We start from the raw sequence: 23,359 nt of genomic DNA, 5'->3' as shown, positions 1-23,359 counted from the left end.
GCCCCATGCAGTAGGTTTTTTTTTTTTTTTTTTTTTTTTAACAACTCTGATCATTTCTGAGAAGAGGCAGGATTCCACAAACTGGGCGTTAGTCTATATCACTGCTCAGAATTTCTGTCTGAAGATACAGCATTTCAAAACTTCAGCAAAAATTTGTCTCCAGGCACTTTTACCCATGCAATTTTGATTATTTCTCACAAACTGTACAGGTTACTTGATTAGCTCAATTTTCCATTTTTTTTATAGCTGGAGAAAGCTCCAGTCTCTTGCCCCTAACCCCTTAACATGTGGTAACTAGGCTCGAGTAAAACTTGCCAGCCTGGTGCTGCTCAGCACATGGGCTCTGTTGGTATCTTTGCACTTCAACTTCTCTCCATTTAGCTGAGAGCATGAGTGTGAATGCACCACATAGTGGATGTTGGGTGATGACTCATTAAAAATGCAGACTCCAGACTCAGAAACAGATTGCATTTTAGTCTCTACCACTTGCTGACTGTGTAACCTCAGTCAGATTGGATTATGTAATTCTTCAAACCTCAAACTCCTCATCTATAGAATCACATAAATAATTTTAGCTGTAAGATCTGGTAAAGATGAAATGAAGTATAATTCATGTGAAACACTTAATGTATGACCAACTATAATGAATAGTTAATAAATGTTAAATATTCTTTTATTATTACTTTTGTTATCATTCCTAATCACCATACAACAAAGTCCTTGAGTCTTTCCCTCTCACCAGGGCAGTTCTGACAGGGCTTGTGCTTCTCTTCAGTTCTGTCTTTACATTTCTTATTCCTCTCTGTAGGACTATGCTGGTGTTCATTTTACCCAATTACTGAGAAAAACAGTGTTAGTTAACATCATGAGAAGGGCTGGGGCTGGTGGTACACACAGTGTTTCTGGACCCCAGCGGCCCCCTCTCTCAGAGGAGGAAGTTTCGGGAGTTAATCTCAGTAGTTAGCCATGTTGTCAGAACTGGAAGTTGAGAGTTAACTTTTTTCCTCCTTCTAGGGAAAACACCTTGCTCAATAATATTATGCTTGTCTCTGTTTTCAGATTATTTCATCTTCTATGGCTCTGTCATTTGAATACACGTTTTTAACAATAGTTTGTTTTTCTGGTCCAGATTTCTTAATCCTTGTTTTGTTTAGTTTCATTCTAGATTAATCTAGGACCACCATCCATTGGAATTTTTACTTCATCTAAGTTTTTGTAATGTATTGTCATATAGTTTTAAACTTTAAAATACACAGTATTTGGGGTAAGGGACATTATATGGCTCAGTGAGAGAATACTTACCTAGTGTGCACAATCCTGGGTTCAATCCCCAGCACTTCAAAAATGAAATAAAATTGCCATATCTATAGTTAATAGTTTGCTTTTCATTTATAGTATTTATTATTCTTTTTGTTTAAAGCAGACTTACCAGGGGTTTTACAATTTTTTTTAAAAGCTAATATCAGCTTTTGGTTTTGTCAGTCCTTACTATTGAGCATTGACTTTTGGATTCATTAATTTATGTTTTTATCTTTTAGCATTTCTACTTTTTATGAGCTTATTCTGATTTTCTCTTCACTGAACAATTGAGCTTATTAAATATTTTAAGTTTCTGACATTTGCATTTAAGGTTATACAATTCCTTTTTAAAAAATATTTTTTTTAGTTATACATGGACACACATCTTTATTTTGCTTATTATTTTTTTTTATTGTCGTGCTGAGGATCAAACCCAGTGCCTCACATGTGCGAGGCAAGTACTTGTCACTGAACCACAACCCCAGCCCCTAAAATTTCTTTTATATTAACTACCATCAACAACTTTAAAAAAAAATAATAAAGGGTTTTTTTTGTTGTTGTTAAGTCGGGTTCATTGAAGTTTTATTTCTATATCATAAAATTCATTCCATTGAGGTATACAGTTTGATAAGCTTTGACAGATATATACAGTTTTATAAATACCAACCATAAATCAAATGTTAGAACATTTTTGTCATCCTGAAAAATTCCCTTGTGCCCTGTTTTTATCACTATAGCTTTATCCTAAGGTGTCATATGAATGAAATCATATTGTCTATAGCCTTTTGTGTTCTTTCACTTCATTGTTTTGAGATTCATCCATGTTTTTGCACACACTTTATTCATTTTTATTGATGAGTATCTTTAATTGTATGAATCTATCAGAATTTGTCTCTTCACTACTTATTTTCAGTGGAAGAAAATGAGAGTGCTTTAATTCTGTGCTTGGATTGTAAATATACATACTAGACTATTGGAGATTTAAAATTATCTTGGCATTTTTCAAATTTAACTTTTATTTGGGGTTTGGCATTTTGGAAGACTTTTTATTAGTGGGGAAGCATGTTAAACAAGGGTAGTTTAATATAAGGAAGTATTTCCTATGAGAAAAGGATTCCCCAGAGCACATATAGAAGGGAGTATTGGGCGCTTAGAGGCAAGAAACTAGTAACTAGTGTACTCTGTCCTTTTAAAAGGAAACATTATCAAGTCATAAAACAGTAATAACTTTATACTTATGCAATTAACAGAGAGGAAAAGAATATACAAAAATTATAACATACAACTTCAAGTAACAAAGAATATGTTTGTAGACACATGAATATCATATTAATCATGAATTTTACCTTCCCACAGCTCTGTTTGTGATATACATTAAAAAAAAGGGTATTGTCACTATTCCACCCTCTTTTATTTATTATAGATTCCAGGTTGTAACCCAGACTGCAGGTGAAAGGCAGTTTCTTTCTTTAAGATGCTTGTCATTTTAGAAAACATTTGGGATGCACATTTTAAAGAATCAGTTTGCACCAGAGAAACTAAATGGTTTTGACCTTGAGCCTGAATTTACTGAATTTACTGCTAAGAATATGGTGAGCACACTTTCTGTACTAAAAAACTAAGACACATTCTTTATAAAGAATTTTTTTCTGGATTGTATATTTATGCACATTTGAAAAGCTTTACCATGATATAAATTAAGTCACATTCAATTATATCAATTAAACACTTGGAAAAGAATAAAGGGCTATGCCAAAATATCTAAGGATAACAGATTAATGCTTTCGTAGAATATATTTTATAAACATCCTTTTCAGACACTCTAAAACCAAAAAAAGCAAAAGAAAAAAATGATAAAAATCCATATGTAAAAGTTGGGTTTTTCTGTCTTTACAGTTTTTATTCCTCTCTGTAGGACTATGCTGGTGTTAAATCTTATATATACACACGAACACCCTCTATCTAGTTCTGATTTATGTTTTTAACATTGCAGGAGTTCAGGCCCCAAGACTTTATGATCACTGATGTGCCTTGCAGATAGCTTGTCCACTTTTGTTGAAGAATTCTGCACCATTCCCATTCCCACCCCAAAGGATTTTTTTTTAAATCCTTTTTGGGGCATATTTAAGTTGTGAACCTCTGATTCTAGATTACATAGGAGTCCCCTACAGTAGAGTTTATGAAGTTTTATATAATTTACAGAAAGTGTGTGTTATTTACTTGCAAGTTTACAAACCACGTTAAGATAGCCAAAATTGTAAAAATCCCAGCCTATAAAATAAAGTTTTTATTTGCATTCTTGACAAGTTTTCTATAAATCTTTTGTTCTTGTAGTGTATTTAAAGTCGGATCACAGTTTGAAGATACCTTTTAAGACTACAGCTATTAAATAAAGTGAGATCAATTTGTATTTTAGCTTTCAGATTTTGCTTGGGGCTCTTTGGGCTTCTGTTACTTGGCAGGAAGAATGAGAAGCAGTCTGGCCTTTCTTGTCTTTTGGAAATTTCCAGCCCAAGAGAGTGTACAGAGGCACGAAGCTTGCAGGGAATTCTTATGTGATTAGCCAGCTCGTTCCCTAAATTATTAAGTTACATTAAAGCAGCAGCTTGGGGCACTTGGTGTTTTAGGTTTTCATATCTTCTGCAAGATTAACATCCCTACAAATGATGAGACTTTCAGTGTCTCCCTTTAATATTTTCAAATATCAGGAGCATCACTTTCTGCTCTCTTCTTGGTTCCTACCCTCTTTAGGCATTTGCAGTTATTCTCGGAGGTTTAATGTATGTTAACTAACTTCCTGAAGGTTTTCCTCTCACAGTTTGGCTTCCTTAAGTGTGAAATTTATACACTAATTTAGAACTACTCTTAAAATAGAATTTTTCTTAAAGAGCAATCCTAAGCAAATAGAACTAGAGTGAATTTTATGTTCAATTTTTTCCTTGTGAACTTAATTGCTTTCAAGACACTGGATGAGTTGTTCTTTCTCATTTTGGAATGCATTAGTCAATTTTGAGTAATTGACATATCCTTATTTAATGAACTGTACTGTCCTTGTAGGCTTGGGTATCAATTACATACTTTCAAAGCTTCTGAAAAACCTAGTGTCTTCCTAGTGTTTGTGGGAACCCAGTAAAAAGTCAGAATCATTTTTAAGTAAAGGCTTAAAGGTTAAGGATACATTTCTTTTTAAATATTTGTTAAGAAAACTTTTCTGCTGGTCTGTTTTTCTGAGAATATATTAGATGCACTCCCTACTCTCAGAGCACCCACTTTTTTTTTTTTTAAGAGAGAGAGAGAGAGAGAGAGAGAATTTTCAATATTTATTTTTAGTTCTCGGCGGACACAACATCTTTGTTGGTATGTGGTGCTGAGGATCGAACACGGGCCGCACGCATGCCAGGCGGGCGCGCTACCGCTGAGCCACATCTCCAGCCCCCAGAGCACCCACTTTTGCAGAGGCAAAGGTGTGAGGGTCAAGAGAGGAGCTGAAGCCTGAACTGGGCTGGAAGGTCAGGTGGGCATTCCCCTAATACGACGTTATCCAGTAGAAGCAGGGCAGTGTAAAGAAAACATGGACCTGAGAGAGTTTTGACTAGTTATTAGTAATACTGATGTTTAAATGAGCTCATTAGTTCTTTTCATTTCCTTATCCTAATTTTGTTAGTTATCTGTATCTTAAGTATGATAGTTACTTTTAAAAGTAACAAAATTTGCTTTTCTTTTTTAAAAATACTAAAATTTAGACCTTTTCCGAAACTAGAATAATCACTATGAATGTTTAAAAAAAAAAAAAAAAAGTATAAGGTTCTTATCTCAGAGACTGTGACCTTAAGGGCTCTTCCTTCTCTCAGTTCCTGTAGCACGTATTGTCTTGGCATGGATCTGGCTGGGCTTTCAGAAAGAGCCACTAGGATTCATACCTTACCTTATATACTTATAGACCGACCATGGGCAGATTCCTTCATTTCTCTTAGCCTGTTTCTGTTTCTGAAATATGGGAGTAATACTGTTTCATGATTGTTGTGAGAATTGCATGAGATAATGCATGTATTGTGCTGAGTGCAGCATCTAGAGCAGTGTACTTAATTAAGAATATCTTTTCTTTACTGGCTATTCACCATCATCGACCCGGAAAATAACACTTCAGGCTATGGCTTGTTTTCATGATTTAACTACCCTCCTTCTCTCCATTTCTAGTATGAAGGGAGTCTGCAGTGTGGGAGTCTCTTTGTCTTCTCCCCTCCGCTTATTCACTCTCACTTCTCTGTCAGCTTACCCCTGCCCACTCCAGGCCTAGCACAGATGAGCAGGTCATGGCTATATCTCTCATATTTTATAGATGCTTCGCAATGCAAGGCCTTTGGGGATAGTTATAGTCCATCTTCTGCTTCTGTAACAGAGTAATTGGATAATTTATGAAGTCCTGGATTTATTTGGCCCATGGTTGTGAAGGCTGGGAAATCTAAGAGCATGCCACAAGCTCTAGCAAGAGCCCTCATGCTTTGTCATAACCTGATAGAAGGGCAGGTAAGCGCATACACAAAGAGAAAATCAGACTGAACTCATCTTTGTCATCAGGAGCCCACTCCCGTGGTAACAGCATGAATTCATTCTTGAGGGCAGAGCCCTCATGACCCGCCTCATAATTCCATCACAATAGCAGTTCACCCTGAATCTTGGAGGGACATTTAAATCATAACAGGGATCCATTTTTCTTTTGTCTTTGGAGGTATGAAAGTCCCTGATGGGTTCAAGATGATAGGAAAATATCTGGGTTTGGTCAAAACATATTACTTTTGGCCAAAGGCTATTACAAAACTCACAGAACAAAAATAAGACAAAAGAGCTGGATTGTGATTTTCAAAATAAGTCCATCCCAGAACAGAGTTGGAGTAAATTCTAGCATACAGAAGTACTACTTCAAAAATTAATTTCATCATGTAAATTTAAGAATGATTTTCAGTTAACCACAGTTAACAGTATGCAAGTAATATACTTTATACTATAGCAAAACCCCATTATTTAAAGAAAAAAACTTTTTGTGTTTTTATTTCTGCCATTTATCAAACTATACCCTTCTCTCCCTCCCACTCCCTTCCCTAACATGATATGTTGCTCCTCCGGTAGGTGTGTGAGGCTCTCTGAACATCATCATGTGGTTGTTTGAGCCCAGTCTTTTTTTTTTAATATTTATTTTTTAGTTTTCGGTGGACACAACATCGTTAATTTTTATGTGGTGCTGAGGATCGAACCCAGCGCCGCGCACATGCCAGACAAGCGAGTTACCACTTGAGCTACATCCCCAGCCCTTGAGCCCAGTCTTTTAAGAGACCCCTATCAGAGTTCTTGCCATTACATAGTCAGATTTCTTTGTTATACCTAGGTTTATGATATGCATGTCATTTTAGTCTTCTAGGTAAATATTTTGTATTCATGCAGTCATGTTTTCTTTGGTTAGAACTCTGATAACTGGAATTCCAAGTGTTGATTTGAAGTAATTGTAAACTCAAAATGGGATTGAAATAGTCATTTAACTAATAATAATTTTGCCACCTTTCCTATTGGAAAAGCATTAAAAAGACTTTTATGGGGGACTGAGGAAGTATAGTTTGGCATGACTATAATTTGAATCAGGATATCTATCATTAAAGTTTTCACAAATTCATTTGAGAAAATTCTTTTGAAATTGAAATTGGTGGTATGGCGCATGTAGCCCACACAAATTTTGGTTCAGTTGTCAGCGTCCTGGATTCTGCACTTGGCTCTCTTCTTCCTTTTCCCATGAGAGATTGCTGCATCGCCTGAGAATGTCACCTTACTAGAGTCTGCCGTGTTAGAGTCACCTCTTACTAGAGTCACCTCTCTTGTCTCTACAAGTTCATCAAGACAGGGCATATATCTTAATGGAACTAAATCAATGCCTGGATGCCATGTGACTGATGCTCATATACTTTCTCTATTGTACTTTAACCAGCTTTCCAGTGGCTGGTGTGGAGGGTATGGAATGACATTTTGGTGCCTTCATTTGACTTTTTAGCTTCTATTAGGCTTCCCCATCATGTTACTAAATCCCAAGAGTGTATTGTTTCCTCATTCTTGGCCATAATAAAGTATCACCTGTGACAGGATTGGTCTGACTTACCCATCCAGAAAGGATGACATGTTTAAGAAATCTTGTTTGTGACTTCAGGGGCAAAAATGTTACGTATGGAATGCAAGTTTGTCCTTAAAAACTTTAGCAAGTTTCTCTTTGACAATTTTAGGGATATCTCAACACCATTTGCACAGTATATTTCTGTGGTAAGAGTTTATATCAGTAGAGTAACAGAACTGTGAAATACATCTAAACCCTTTACCCTGGTTGTAGGCCACACCTGTTTGTTCACTGTGGGGCTTGTTGCCAAGGGATGGTGAAGCTCTGCTCTACATTCTCATGTGTTTAGTTTGGTCTACTGATTGAAGATAGGTTAATTGTCAGTGTGATTCCTAGGAATTCTCTCTTGTGATGAAGCATTAGCCAGTGCTTCTGAGTTGCTCTCTAGGCAAGTCATGCAATGACATTAATGTGTGATTCAGAATTTCAGGGTTGCTTCAAGCTATTTGTGTTTAAAAAAAAAAAAAATCAGTTTCCATCTGCTTTGGTCTGGCCAAGAGGAAATCAACCAGATTTATCTGATTTGGGACTTCTCACACAGAGTTCACTGGAGACACCTCTCTGTGTGTGATCTGTGTCTTGCACCATACTTTTAGTGAGCTCATGTTAGAGCAACAATAGTCACTGTTTATACTACATCCTCCATTTTCCAAAAGAGGATTTAAGGTAGTAACTCCCTGACCACTTTCTTTCTGTTGTGCATCCAACTCTGTGGTATGTAATTTACCAATTCCTATAATCTGTATAGCTTCCCTTGTAGGACAAATACTGCTGTCCTCTATAAAAAAGTGAGGAAACTGAGGCTTGTACTAGATGACTTTCCCAGTGGTATCCATCTATGAAGGCAGCGCTCAAAGCCAATACTTAGCTGCTTCTCTGGTAGAGATCTTGCTCTTTATATTCTTGTTGCCCAGCAGTGTTCCTAGCCTAGTGTAGCTTCCAGTAAACTGATTGGTTTTGATTTGAATGTTCAGCTGCCTTGAATTGAGTGATGCACACCAGGGCATGCTGTTCATGTCATAGGCACTTTGGTATTTTTATAAGAAGAAAGGCAGCATACCCATTTTACAGATGAGGAAGCTAAATTCTAGAGAGGTCAAGTGATTTGCCTAAAGTATTCCATCATTAGTAGTGGCAACATTTTTTTTTAATACTTATGTTTTCTTAGTTTTCAGTTGACACAACATCTTTATTTATTTTTTTTTTTTAAATTTTTATGTGGTGCTGAGGATCGAACCCAGCACCCCCCGCATGCCAGGCGAGCACACTACCGCTTGAGCCACATCCCCAGCCCCGGCAACATTTTTTTTTAAATACTTATTTTTGAGTTATAGGTGGACACAATGTCTTTATTTTATATTTATGTGGTGCTGAAGATCGAACCCAGTGCCTCACACATGCTAGGCGAGTGCGCTACCACTTGAGCCACATCCCCAGCCCTGGCAACATTTTTTAATACAAGGGCCATGTAACATGTTTAAGTTAATTTCACAATTCTTCTAGCCTTCCACATTTATCACTAACAGCCCCATTTCCATAACCCTTCAGGTCTCTTCCAGTTCTTATTGAATCACTTTGGGCCAGTTACTTGCCCACTCTTATCCTTACTGACCTCATCTGTAAAAGGTGATCATGGTACTTACCTTACAGAAACATGAAATGAAGTAATGCAGACAAAACACTTAATTCAGTGCCCAACACATCACCACTGCTGAAGTAATTAGCCATTTCTTCCACGTGTATGTAAAATCCAGTAGTAAGACATATTGTATCCAACTAAAATAAGGGTGAGACTGAATTTTGGTCTAAAGTACCTATCTGCTTTAAGATGCAACACATTTCCAGAGACCACATCTTTTTTTTTTTTTTAAAGAGAGAGGAGAGAGAGAGAGAGAGAGAGAGAGAGAGAGAGAGAGAGAGAATTTTTAAAATGTTTTTTTAGTTCTCGGCGGACACAACATCTTTGTTGGTATGTGGTGCTGAGGATCGAACCCGGGCCGCACGCATGCCAGGCGAGCGCGCTACCGCTTGAGCCACATCCCCAGCCCGAGACCACATCTTTTAATTAAGATAAACCTCTTCTGCACACCCGTTTGTTGCCTTTACCTGTTCAGATGTCCTTTAGCAGACATCAGACATCGACTGAAAAGGCAGCTCAATGTTTATTAGGCTACAGGGAGCACGAGCCAGCATAGACCCCGGCACGCACTGTCAGACTCAGAGCCCATCCTTTCCAATTCACCAGAACTCCTGTTGATTAGTCTACAGGTGGTTCGGAAATTCTAAATACCTAAGATTAAAAGGCTTATTTTAGCTTCTCCTTCTGAAATGTGACCTCTCCGAGGAAGACAGCCAGAAATGCCTGTGCTGGCCTGTTCTCTTCCACATAGCACCTTCCATAATGACCCTGTGGCTCTGAGGTAGTCACTCATTTTGACCAGAAGGACCACGTCTTTCATTCTTTTTATCGTCTCATTCTTTCCAAGGTGTACCTCTTGAAGTTCTTTTTTGAATAAAAAATTACACTGGGCATGCCCTTTAGAAATGGCTGCCCTAGGATTAGAGATCTGATTATTGTCAACAGTACAAAACACAGAAGCGTTAATTAAGTGAGCAGAGTTGGTTTTGTTGTTGTTGTTTTGTTTTTGTTTTTTTAATTCCAAAAGACTGCTGAAGGGAATCACTTTTAAGTTTACAAGCTTCAAAAGAACAGAAACTAACTTACCACCTATTATACACTGTGTCCTCTCAGCACCTGCCCCATAGTTGTGTAGTGTGTGATAGTGCTCAGTGTAAGCCTACTCTGTGGATGTCAGTGGTTCTCATAATTGTTCGACTACAAATGAAGGGAATTTTATTCATCCATTCCTTGAAACAGTATTATGTTTAATAATAAGCATTAGTCAGTAAGATAGATAAGGTCATTTGTTCCCCTCATAGAACTTACATTTAAATGAGAGAAACAAATAAAAGGAATAAAAATAATTACAAGACGCATGGTTGTTTTGAAGGAAATAAACAGAGGAGGCAACCTTTCCAGATAAGACAGTGAGAAAAGGCTTACTCATGACCCCCTGAGGAGTTGCTGTCTGAGCCAAAATCTAAAGGATAAAGAACTGAGCATGAGCCATCTAAGCAAAGAACTGAGCATAAGCCGTCTAGGCCTTTGAGTCTGGAAAAAGTGCAAAAAGGGTCTGAGCAAAGGGGAGAGTGACAAATCAGGAAGTCAGAAGGAGTGGTGGGGACCAGAGTTGTGGTACCTTTGTAGCCCTTGGATTTGGATTTTACAAGAGTGCAGTAGAAAGAGTAAACGTGGGTTATCTGATTCTTGCCTGTATTTAAGTGTGTTTGTTGCTGGGAGGTGATGGTGGCTTGGTCTGAGGGGCTAGAGATGAAGACAGAAAACACGGTTGGGTTTAAGTTATATTAGTATTTCAGAGATGAGATTGATAGGACTGATGAAGCTGGGATGTGGGCAGGAGGGGAGTAAGGGAAAGGGAGGGATCAGGGATGATTCTGAGAACCTGAGAGAAGGGCAGTGCTTGGTGTGGGGAAGACTAGGAAGTAGGGAGAGTTTGGTGATGGCCTGGGTGTGTATACAGCTCAGGTGTAGAGTCCTTGCCTAGCATGTGTAAGACCCTGGGATCTATCCCCACTACCACCCTACTTCTGCGTCCCGCCAAAAAAGGTTTGGGGATGAGGGAGAGATGGGACTCAAAAGAGTTTTGTCTTGGATGTACGTTGTAGATTCCCATGAGATACTAGGGACTGAGATACCCTGAGGGTTCTGATCTGGACAAGGTCTGAGGCTGGAGGAGAACTCTGGGGCTAGAACCATAAATGTGGGGGCCATTGCATAGAGAGGATGTTTAAATCCTAAGGCATGTTAAATTGTGAATTCCCTTAGGGAAAATAACTAAAGCTACCTACATGATTGATTTAAGAATTTGCTCTTTTAGGGTGCTGGCTATAGAAAAACTGTAGAACTACAGATATTTTACTTGCAAGGTAGCTACATGAAATTTATTTGACATCAAGGACTGGGAAGGTGAAATACTACTACACTTGGCGCCATAAAATCATTGTCTAAGCTTGTTTTTCAGAAAAATCCATATTTTAATGGTGTGACCAAGTCATCAGCAGTGCCTGGCTCAATGTTCTAAAAGGTCAGGTGTAACTTAAGCCCCAAGGGCCTTAGGGCAGCTGTAAATTAGAGTCAAAGGAAGATGAAATGGAGCAAGAATGTTCGTCGCCCCCTGATTAGAATCAAGAAATCAAAACTACCTAGAAATTAGAAACCTAAAAGCTTTTGACCAGAGATAGAAATTATTTTGTGAGGATTTTGATAATAGAATAATAAGGAGGATGTAGAATCATGCTTATAAAATTTGAGAATTTATAAGAAACACCTGAATTAACTTATTTAAAATGTAGTCTTAAAATGTGATCTTATGCCTAACCTCCAAGAGAATCTGATTAAGCTGGTGCCCCAATCTGAGTTGGAACCCAGGACTTTTTATTTCTAGCTAGTGATTCTGGTACAGATGACCCATTTATGTGGAGAAACAGTGAGTCTGGAAAGACCTCTTACAGATGGGGGGCAGGCCTGTGGGGATGAGGGGCATAATCGCAGAGCATTTTAGACTGTCAGTGCGGGTTTACTCACTTATATCCTTCATCGTAATGGTGGATGCAAGGCAGTTTATCTCAATTCCCAGCCCCGCTTCCTTCACTCTTTTGTTTTGTCTTTTTCCAAAACACAGATCACATTCTAGGGTGAGAATAATTTGCTGATTTACTGTGTTTATTTATTTATTTATTCTCACCTCAGTGAAACATAAGCTTCAGAAAAGCACTGATCTTTGCTTTTTGTTTCTTTTTGTTTCACTGCAGTGTCCTGTGTGCCTAGAATAGTGCCTGACCCACACTAGGAATTCAGTGAACGTTTGATAAATGAGATTTTGTTAAATCATACATGAGTTAATGGAAGTTGTGGGAAGGTACCAGCCCTTAGGCATTGTCAGCACAAAATAAAGTAGGATATTTTCTTTTTCACTTGTTGATTCTGCTTGAATCAGAGGTTTCAGGAACAGTTGTTATGAAAGATTAATTTAAAACTTTCCAATAATAAATTAATAACAGTAATAACAACAGTGATAAACTACCACTTATGGAATGTTTGCTACTTGCCAAACACACTATAGGAAGTTCTGAGCTGAGAATGTTATGCCTTTTATCTCATCTAAGTTTCAATGTAGCCCAAGGGTGCAGAACTAGGATTGTATGTTTTTCAGAGAAAACTGAGGCTCAAGAGGCAAACTTACTTCTTCAGGTTGCACAGACAGTACAGATTCAGGTCTGTGATTCTAAAGATTAAGCTCTTAGCAACCAGTGACATTCAATTTCAGGTTTGGGGTCTTCTCCCTTTGGAGAAAGAATTGAAGACACTAAAGCTGAGGCAAGGATCACTCTTTGGGGTATCCTAGACCAAGAACATCAGCCTCAAAGGTGGTATGAAACCACAGGCTAGAAAGAAACTGCATTTTTTTTTTTTCAGCTTAACTTTCCAGCATTTCCCCATACGCTAAAGTCTTTTCATTCTCACATTATAAAGAACCTTTCGTCTTTAACTGTTAGTTTTTCTCACTTCTCAGACAACCTCCCCAAAGCCAGCCAAGGAAAATTCCTGTGGTGACAGGTCACACTACACCATTTCTAGGGAGGCCACTGTAGCACTCATTCACACCCCACCCCATAAGGAAGGGTGAACAGAAAGGGCCTCCTTCACTCACACCTTCTGTAACACTTTCCTGTTGAGGCCTCAGGAAGGGGCTGAGGGATATGATGATTTTTATAAATGTGAACACAACAGATCTCTTGTGAGACTTGGTTGAGCCCTTGAGTTCTAGAAACACTCTGCCTATTAAACTAGCCATGAGCAACAGAATGAAGTATCACCACCCACTGTGGATAATGTGGGCATTCATTCATACCCCGCTAGCCTTGCTGGTAGTCAGTCAGCACTGCACACCATTATGGTAGCAGATCTCACTTAATTCTTTTTTTTTTTTTTTGAAAGAGAGAGAAGGAGAATTTTTGATATTTATTTTTTAGTTATTGACGGACACAACATCCTTGTTTGTATGTGGTGCTGAGACTGGAACCTGGGCCGCACACATGCCAGGCGAGCGCACTACCGCTTGAGCCACATCCCCAGCCCCTCACTTAATTCTTAATGCCACACATGACAAGGCATCACTGTCCCCCTTCTGTAGCTGAGGAAGGCCTAAAGATATTGGTAACTTGTCAGTCTTGTAGCATTTGCAAGAGAAAGAGCCATGTGTTAAACATAGGTTGAGTTGTAAGACCTGCAGGTTCTGGTTAAGAGGATGTACTCTGGAGCCAGACTGCTCAGGTTTGAATCTTGACTTTCTAGCTGGGAGATACTGAGCAGGACATTTAGCCACCCTTTTCCTTGGCTTGTTCATCTGTAACATGGGATGATAATGTTCTCATATCATTTGTTAGAAGGGTTAAATGAATCAATGCATGTGAGCACTTAGTGCCTGGCATATAGAAAGCAATATTAAAGTGCTAGCCATTATTAATTTATATATCAAGTCTTTTTATTCCTTTGGATGGAAATTTGGTCTCAGGTTTTTTCCAACCCCTTACCCAAAGACTATATGCTCAAGAGTCCTATGTAGATGATCCAAATGTAGCACTCAGAAGAGTGCCTGGCATCTGCTTAGCCCCCAGTAAATGTTAGTGGTGATTAGTGTACAGTGCCAAGACACTGTGGGAAGGCAGGGGTTAGGGGAGAGCATCCTACCTCAGTCAGCACCATCCTCTGGGGTGTGGACCAAGAAAGAGAGACAGGCACTGGCTAGATACTCCTTTCACAGGACCAACAAGAACTGAAGGCAGCCATTATTTCACACAATAGTAGCAGCATGTTTCTGTAATTGTAATGCCCTAACAAGCAAATGTATATTTCACTAATTTAAAGGATAGGGAAGATGAAAGTACTATTCACTGAGTTTCTGGTCAGGACACATTGAATAAAAAAGATTAGTACCTTTCCAAGGATAAATTGTCGCAGAACAGCTTTGTGGCGTGCCATTCGGTGGAATCAGTTATCCCTGTTCAGCACCCTATGCTGGCCACAGTATTCTCCAATCTCCCTTTCTTCTGGGAAAGCTGAATTTCTCTGCCATCCTGCCATAGGCCTAGGCTTTGTCATGACAGTATTTTTCACTTCTTTTTTAGCTTAAGAGTTGGACAGTGGAGGACCTTCAGAAGAGGCTCTTGGCCCTTGACCCCATGATGGAGCAGGAGATCGAAGAGATTCGGCAAAAGTATCAGTCCAAACGGCAGCCAATCTTGGATGCCATTGAGGCTAAGAAGAGGCGGCAACAAAACTTCTAAGTGAGGCCGTACCCAGGTCTTTGTGAACTTCGGATCCTCATCTCACATTTGTTAGCCAGCACTTCTGCTCTGTCATTTCTCCACAGCACCTTTGTGAACTCAGGAATGTGCGCCAGTGGGAAGGGCTACCTTGACAGTCATCGTGCCATCTTGATGAGTGTGTTTACATTGGTCAGGTATATTATTTAAAAGGATTTGTATTGGCGCTTTTAACTCAGAGTTTTAAACCCTAGAAACCAGAGACTCCTAGTTGAGTAACAGCTGGGAAAGTTTTACATTGTCTTTTTGTTTTTCTTCTCCAAATAGCTTTTGATTGTTCTTTCTAGAAGACTTTTTAAAAACATATAAATATGCATATATATATATATATATAAATTATAAAGATTCCCCACTCAATGTGGTGGCATCTCTGTACAGGTACAGTTTTGAACAGTTTTGCATCTTTTCTGTAAGATTATGGTACTGTGGAACATGAGGACAGAGGACTCTAGGAGGCTGTAAGGGGATTAGTGAATCCCAAGAGCCAGCCTTCTCCTTTGCAGGACTGCATTTAAAAATTAGGCTTGGAGTGGTGCTTGCACCAGGTTGTAGCCTTGAGCGGGCATCACTGGCTTCTGGAGCTGTTGGTGATGTCCAGGGAAGCCTTGAGGATTTGTGTTTGCTCTCTGAGTCCCAGGAGAAGCCTGACACCTTCTTTGCAAATCGGCCTTTACTGTTTCAACACCTTTCATCCATCTGTACTCTCCCAACTGCCTAAGTCACATCACAGATACTGCCCAGTGCCTTAAGAGGAGACGTGATCCAGTGAAGGGACAGGCCTACCAGAATTCTTAGTGAACATAGGGATGTATTCAGTTCACAAAGGGAAAGGGCTTTCGAAGTTCTCATTGTTCATGTGAAAAATCACATATGTGATGTTTTGCTCTGCATTCCTTATAGAGAGGAATAGAGGGCATTGCTTGCTTTTATGATCCACATTCAAATATGTGACTATTTTCTTTTACTGTAAGGGGTCTAAAAATATAAATGAATACCAGATTAAAATTTGTTTTTCAGGAGGCTCAAGCCACACACATAAAATGCCAAGAGTTGGAAGGAACCATAGAAATCATCTAGTCTGACACTTTGTTGTGTAGATGGGAAAACTGAGGCTTTGAGAGGGAAGTGACGTGGCCAATATCACAGCCCAAGTTAGAGTAAGAGAAGGAATTGGAACTCAGGACTCCCCTCCTGGGCCACTGAACTGAGCAGCCCTTTCCCTGAGGAAAGAGACTTGTGTCAGTTTTGATTAAGGGAATCATGTTGACAGAAACTTGCTCTTGCCTTGCCTCTTTAGTAGGTGACCTGGATATGAAGCGATTCCTCATTCAGTCTCAGCAAGTGCATGAGCTCTGCACCATCTGTCAGTAGCAGACCAGCACCCATGAAGGCAGATTTAGGGCCCGGAGCAGATCAGAGGGCTTTTCAAAAGACAGTGTGGAGCAGTCCTGTAAAGTTGGCTCAAAGCCACATTTACTCACACAGCAAAGATAAGACAATTAAGAAAGACAATCTTTTTGTCTCTAATATCTCTTCTTCCCTCAGGGAAGCCATGACTGAGTTGCACCTAAGGATACTGTAATTTGACTCCATAATTGCTTTTGCTCCTTGGACCTGAGAATCGATGGAAAGGCAGAGAACATTCTTCCTCTGTGACCAGCTTCTGTTATTTGCACTTAAAGCAAGTTTTAAAAAATGCAAGAGACAGTTGGTCTTCAGGGCGTGGCCAGTGCAGCAGCAGTGTGGCAGAAGTAGAAAAATAGAGGGCAATTTGAAGATCTTGCTGGAATTGTATTTGTTGACCACCTATCATATGCCAGGCACAGAACTAGATTAATTAAGTTCCAAATTTCACAATAATCCCATGGATGATGTACTTTATCTCCATTTCATAGATGAAGAAATGGTTTTGTGAAGAAAGATTCCTTCCCATTAGTAATACAGCTAGTAAGTGGTAGAATCAGGATTCATAGCATTACTACAGTACTAATATTTACAGAGAAAGGCAACTCATGAGTCTGTTTAAAATGAAGTGACCATGTTTTACACAGACTAAGTGGCATTTTTAGTTTGGAAAACAGCTGAACTCAAAGTCAAGTCTGCCAGCCAAGTAAGTTTTAAAATCCAAAATATTGTGTTTATTAACACTTCTATCTTGATCTCTTTGCCCCTTAAACAAAGAACTTTGGGGTTGATTAGACAGGAGAAAGCCTGGTTTTTCCTTTACTAAACAAAATTCCAGAAAAGGAAAGCTCAGTTTTTTTCTCATAAATATTCTTGGGCCATGAACCTTGATCTGTAGTTTGTTTCAAGTAACACGTGGACACCCAGCTTGCTGGCCAGCAAAGTCACCTTTGGACAGTATGTTTTAGATCAGAGTAATTTCCTGGTGTGTTTGTTTTCTCGTGACAGAAACACAGGAGCAAGTCCTAGTCATTTTTTCCTTGAATACTAAATTGAAAACACTTAAGCTTGCTTTCATTGAGCTTGAATATTTGCAACTCAAGCTTCATGAAACTCTGAGGCTCTCAGAAAAACCATGAACCCTACACCTAATTGCATCTTTAAAATATCTCATATTCTTTAGAAATATCTTAACTGTTTTGCCATTAGTACATTTGAAACATATTTCTATTTTTATTTCTCCCTATCCCTATCCCTAACCACCATTTGAGTAGATAAGATTTGGCTGGCTGGGATTGAGAAGAGGGTTGGTGGGTGGGTGCACATATGGACTGATGGACATTAGATAGGTAGGTAGGTCGATAGAAAGAATGAATGAACCAGAAATCTGAAGCAGTTTAAGAACTATAATCTTGACTCCTCAAAACTATAGACTGTAATCAAGAAAACATTTATTTAGCACTTACAGATGCCAGAAATGTATTATATGATTTAAAACTCAGGAGCCCTGCTACTGTCAGGAATGAGATGGCATCATTCCTGTACAAATTTTAAAGAACTGATAATTACAGAATATTATGAACAATTTTACACTAATAAATTCAATAACTAACATGAAACAGACAAATTCCTAGAAAAATACAAAGTGCTAAAGTTCACTCAAGAAGAAATAGATTATCTTAACAGCCATCTTCTAAAACTTAATAACTTTGAGAGAGATATGGGTATTACTGTCCCTTGTTTTACAGATGAGGAAACAGGCTAAAAGGTAAAGTCTGTTGCTCAAGTTCATATTACTGGAAAATAGCAGAGCCAGGATTCAAACCCAGGTCCTCTGCCTCTTGATCTAGTGCCCTTTCTAACATACCATGTTGCCTCTGAAGATCACAGCTCCTTATTTATGAGGAAATCGTTCCTGCCCACTTCACAACCCTCACCCCATTGACCCCACCCATCCTCTCTTAAGCACTGTGTTTATGGTTTCATCGGGTATTCATTGTCTTTGGAATTCACATTCTGATTTGCGTTTGGGGGGAAAAAAATCTCTTCCACCAGCTTGCATTTGGACCAACTTGGGGGGAAAAGAGGCTTAAATGCTGTTGTTGATATACAATTTTAAAATGTGAAGTTTGTAGCTTTAATTTTTTGTAACATAAACTAATAACACCGGCTTAAGTGCTGACTTGAGATGCTATTTTGTAAGGTTTGGATGTAAATAATCAGTTGAGGTCAGCAGTTTGTATATGTGTGAGACATAGTTTTCTCCACTGCCCCTCCCTTTTGGTTTGTTTTTTTTAAATTTGAGATGCTTACTATGTGCTTTTATGTTAGAATTGTTCTCCAACCTTTCTTCTTCCGACATCTTGTTTTAAATAAACTGTCCTTTGGACCACAGACTGTCCTCTTATTAAAAATGAGATCCTCCACACATGCCTGCATAATGGAGTTGTAAATCCTCTTGACACTGACTCTGTTGGGTGTAGATTCTGGGATCCAGAGTTGGGAGAGGTAGGTGACTTACTGTGTGCTAAGGACTGAGTTGTCAGGGATGTAAAGATGAACAAAACGCAGTTCTTGCAGAGCAGCTGGAGAGGCAGTCGAGCACAGAACCACACAAAAGAACTGCTGTGGTTGCATCCTCATCTGCTGTTGCATGCCACCCCAGGCACAGCCCAGCATTCAGAGTAGAGCGGTAGGGTCCTGGCCTCTCATGGCCCGTCCTTATCCAGGAATAATTCCCAGCCTGACCTTGGATTCTCCTAGTGTTAAAAACCTACCTGGCAACATGGAGGAACAGAGCAACACTGAAAAGTAAGCAGGTCTCTCGAGTCACATTGCTCTGTGGTATTTAACAAAATAATTGCATAGTCTGCGTAATGTCATCATGCTCCTCCGCCAGCTTCTCCTGGAGTGGGGTAATGGTGTGTTTATTGTTGCCTAGTTTACTCACCTCACCTCCTTGAAATATTCAGTGTACTTTCCTTACTGTCACCAGGGTTGATGACAGATATTCTCTGTTGGTCAGATTGAGAATCTACAAACAGAAGGAGAGGAGGGATGAAGTAAATTAACACTGACTAAGCATTTATTACATGACAGACACGATGCAGAGCCTTTGAGATTACTTCACCTTATTCTTGCAGTACTGTCATCTTGGGTGTGTTTTTGACTAACAACAATCGAAGGGCCCTGCCAACATTTAAAATGGGCAGAGGCAGGTTGGTTGGGTGTCCTACAGTAGTGCATCCTGGGACAGTTCTACACAACTTGTTAATAAACTTGTTAATAAACATTTGAGACTCATTTGCAACTAAAAAAGTACATTTTATGTGATCTTACTGCTAATTTTCCAAGAACTATGTAGAAATGAAGACACTTGTAATTCCTTTTATTTGGAGCTTTGCCCAGAGTTGTTCTCCATTTCAAGAAAGTTATATCATCAAAGGCAACGATGCTTGTGATTTTCGAGTCACTAGTGCAAGAATACACAACAACACTGGTTTAGGACTGTAACTTTTATAGTCACAGAGATTCTACGTAATGTAAACAAATAGTGATAACTTAAGAAAATAATATGCGGGCTGAGGATGTGGCTCAAGCAGTAGTGCGCTCGCCTGGCATGCGTGCGGCCCGGGTTCGATCCTCAGCACCACATACAAACAAAGATGTTGTGTCCGCCGAAAACTAAAAGAAATGTTTTAAAAAAGAAAATAATATGCTATAATTATTAAAAAAAAAAAAGAGAGAGAGATGGGGGTAGGATTGAGAGTAACGTGTGTGTGCACACATGTGTAGGGAGAGAGCTTTACATAGAGTGATCTGGGCAGGCCTGTGAGAGATGGTACTTCAAGTGAGACCTAAAAGATAAGAAGGAGGGGACTGGGGTTGTGGCTCAGTGATAGAGTGCTTGCCTAGGATGCGTGAGGCACTGGGTTCGATCCCCAGCTCCTTGTTAAAAAAAAAAAAAAAAACTAAACAAAGGCATTGTGTCCATCTACAATTGAAAAATATATATATTTATTAAAAATATATTTAATATTTATTATGTATATAATATATATATTTAAAAAATAAGAAAGGAACCAGCACAGGTGGGAGAACTGAAAAATGAGCATTCTGGGCCAAGGGAAAGGCAAGAGCAAAGGTCCTGAGGCAAGGACAAAAGTTTACTTGTTGGGAGAATGGAAGGATGGTCACTCTCGCTGGGACCATGTGTATGAGGTAGGTGAAGGGTGTCAAGGTGGTCGTGGGAAGGGGTGTGGGTTACTCCCCACGAGAAGGAGAGACTTTAGAGGGTTGTAAGCAAGGACTGGCTTGATCAGATCATACTTTTAAAAGTATGTCTTGTGCTGGGGGTAGCTTAGGAGAAAGAGAACTTGCCTACTATGTGCAGGGCCCTGGGTATAAATCCCCAGGAGTGCAAAACAAAAACTGTATGAGATAGGTTTAACCTTAAGCATCAGGAACATGTTTTTTGGTTTTTTTTTTTTGGGGGGGGGGGGTGTTTCGTTTTTTGGTACTGAGGATTGAACCAGGGATGCTTTACCACTGAAGTACATCCCCAGTATTTTTTTTTTTTTTAATAAGATAGGGTCTGTTGAGACTGGCCTCAAACTTGTGACTCCCCTGCCTTATCCGCCTCACTGGGATTATAGTCCTGTGGTACTGCACCCAGCTGGAACCTGTAAATTAAAACTATACTGTTATACTGCTATCACTACACACCTGTCCTAACAGCCAAAATGGAAATGATAGAAATTCCTGCGTTGGTGAGATGTGGAGCAGCCAAACTCTGCACACTGGTAAGCACACCTGGGACCCCAAAGTTCCTCCCGAGGTAATTCCCCAATGGAAACGTGCATTTACTTTTACAGAACGATACAGACAAGCATGCCGTCCTGGAAACCCTCTGGATGCCCAGTGACAACAGTGGATAAATTACATAAATACAGACAGCACTGAGGAAGAACACTGAGAATGAGCTAGCTAACGTAGCTACTGTGGCAGTGAGCAAAGACAACCAAATGAGAAAGCAAAGGCAATTTTTTTCTGAGCCTGCAATATCAAGGGAGTCAGCCACTGTTACTTGTATTTTGGCAGAGACTCAAAGGCAGGCAGAGGAGTGGGAAAACTATAGTGGGAAAAGGGAAGGTGCCAGGTGTGTCCTGATCACAGGCTGTTGGCATGGGAAAGCTGCAGGCAGACTACCTAGAAGCAGGATGCTCTGTGTGACTGGTGAGGGGCACATATGATTTCCTCTGATTGGTTATAAATTGGAAGTGGGGACTGAAATTAGAGAATCTGTCAGTTATTAATCAAATACTGGATGTTTGATTAATAACTGACAGTTATTAGAGAAGTTACTGTTTAGTTTCTTTTTTTTTTAAGAGAATTTTAATATTTATTTATTTTTTCTTAGATCTCGGCGGACACAACATCTTCATTTGTATGTGGTGCTGAGGATCGAACCCGGGCTGCACGCACGCTAGGCAAGCGCGCTACCGCTTGAGCCACATCCCCAGCCCCTGTTTAGTTTCTTAAATTGTCACCAGAGACAGCAATCTGGCCTCCTGGGCTGTTGGTCATGATACTGGATGCATTTCCTGAGCAGGCTGCTGCAGGTTGTAGATCAGAGGTCTTCTTTTATATATGGTCTGGCCATTGTCCACATGTACATTCAGTCTCTCACTATATTCAACAATGACTGAATCTCTCGAACATTAGAAATTAGCCTGACATGTCCACTGACAGATGAATTAACAAACAAAATATTGTATTTACATATAATGGAATATTACTCAGTTCTTAAAAGGGAAAAATGTTCTGACACATGCTACAACACAGGTAAACCTTAAAGGCATGCTAAGGGAATTAAACCAGTCACAAAAGGACACATATCTGATTCCACTTATACAAGCTGACCAGAGTAGTCAGGTTCAGAGAGATGGGAAGCAGAATGGAGGTTGTTGGGGGAGGGAGGAGTGGGAGTTGCAGTGTTAAATGGGTGGAGTTCCAGATTGGAAAACTTAATTTTTAAAAAAGTTTTGGAGAGGGGCTAGGGTTGTGGCTCAGTGGTAGAGCACTCGCCTAGCATGTGTGAGGCACTGGGTTCTAGCCTCAGCACCACATAAAAAATAAAATAAAGGTATTATGTCCATCTATAACTAAAAAATATATTCAAAAAAAGTTCTGGAGATGGATGTGGGTTGCATAGCATGAATACACTTAATGCCACTGAATTATGTGCTTAATATGGGTAAAATAATAAATTCTATGTATATTTTACTACATAAAGCCAGACACAAAGGAATATAGACTGTACAGTTCTATTTATATAAAATTCAAAACCAAGGAAACCTATGTTGCTAGAACTCAGGACAAGCTTAACTTGGTAATTAGGGGGTGGTGACTGGGTGAGAGGACATGGGCTTCTAGGGTGCTGGCCAACTTCTGATTATCTGGGTGCTTGCTACATGGGTGTGCTCACAGTGAGAAAATATATTGAGGTGATCTCTTTAGATCTGTGCTTCTCCCCCCCCCCTTATGCATTTTATACTTAAATAAACAAATCTTTACTGCACTGGACTCTTTGCAAGCCTCCAAGGTCATGGATGGAAAACTACCTAGGCCTACGGTAGCTGCTCTTAGGCCAGCAGCATTTATCTCAGTCAGCTTTGGCACACGATGCATCCAAGTTCCAAGCTTTGGCAGCATGAATTCTACACTCACACTCAGGCTTCTGGACCCAGTGTTCATTCTGAGACATCTATGACCTTAAGAACAAGAGTGAGTTCAATTTGCAACTGCAGATAAGCAGACTACCTTCTTCCCCAGTGCCCTCTGCTCAGAGTTGCTTTCCTTGTCTCTGGGAAACAAGACCTCTGATAGAGGTTTTGATATTTAGTATTTAAGCTGGGCACAGTGGCACACACCTGTAATTGCAGGGGCTCAGGAGGCTGAGCAGGAGGACCTTGAATTCAAAGTCAGCCTTAGTGATTTATCAAGGCCACAAGACCCTGTCTCAAAATAAAATAC

The 23,359-nt window shown here is 39.5% G+C and overlaps 1 protein-coding gene across 1 annotated transcript in view; it reads left to right on the top strand.

Moving 5' to 3' along the window:
- Stk4 (serine/threonine kinase 4) overlaps positions 1-19,031 on the top strand; it is a 97,299-nt gene extending 78,268 nt beyond the window's left edge. Inside the window, exon 11 of the mRNA XM_026408311.2 lies at positions 14,723-19,031. Within this exon, the coding sequence (XP_026264096.1) occupies positions 14,723-14,881 (159 nt within the window). The 3' untranslated portion in view covers positions 14,882-19,031. The remainder of the gene's footprint in view (positions 1-14,722) is intronic.
- Positions 19,032-23,359: the final 4,328 nt, after the last annotated feature.

Source organism: Urocitellus parryii, chromosome 6, assembly GCF_045843805.1.
Source record: "Urocitellus parryii isolate mUroPar1 chromosome 6, mUroPar1.hap1, whole genome shotgun sequence".
NCBI lineage: Eukaryota > Metazoa > Chordata > Mammalia > Rodentia > Sciuridae > Urocitellus > Urocitellus parryii.
The sequence above is the reverse complement of the archived record's forward strand: the minus strand, read 5'-3'. Positions and strand labels throughout refer to the sequence as shown.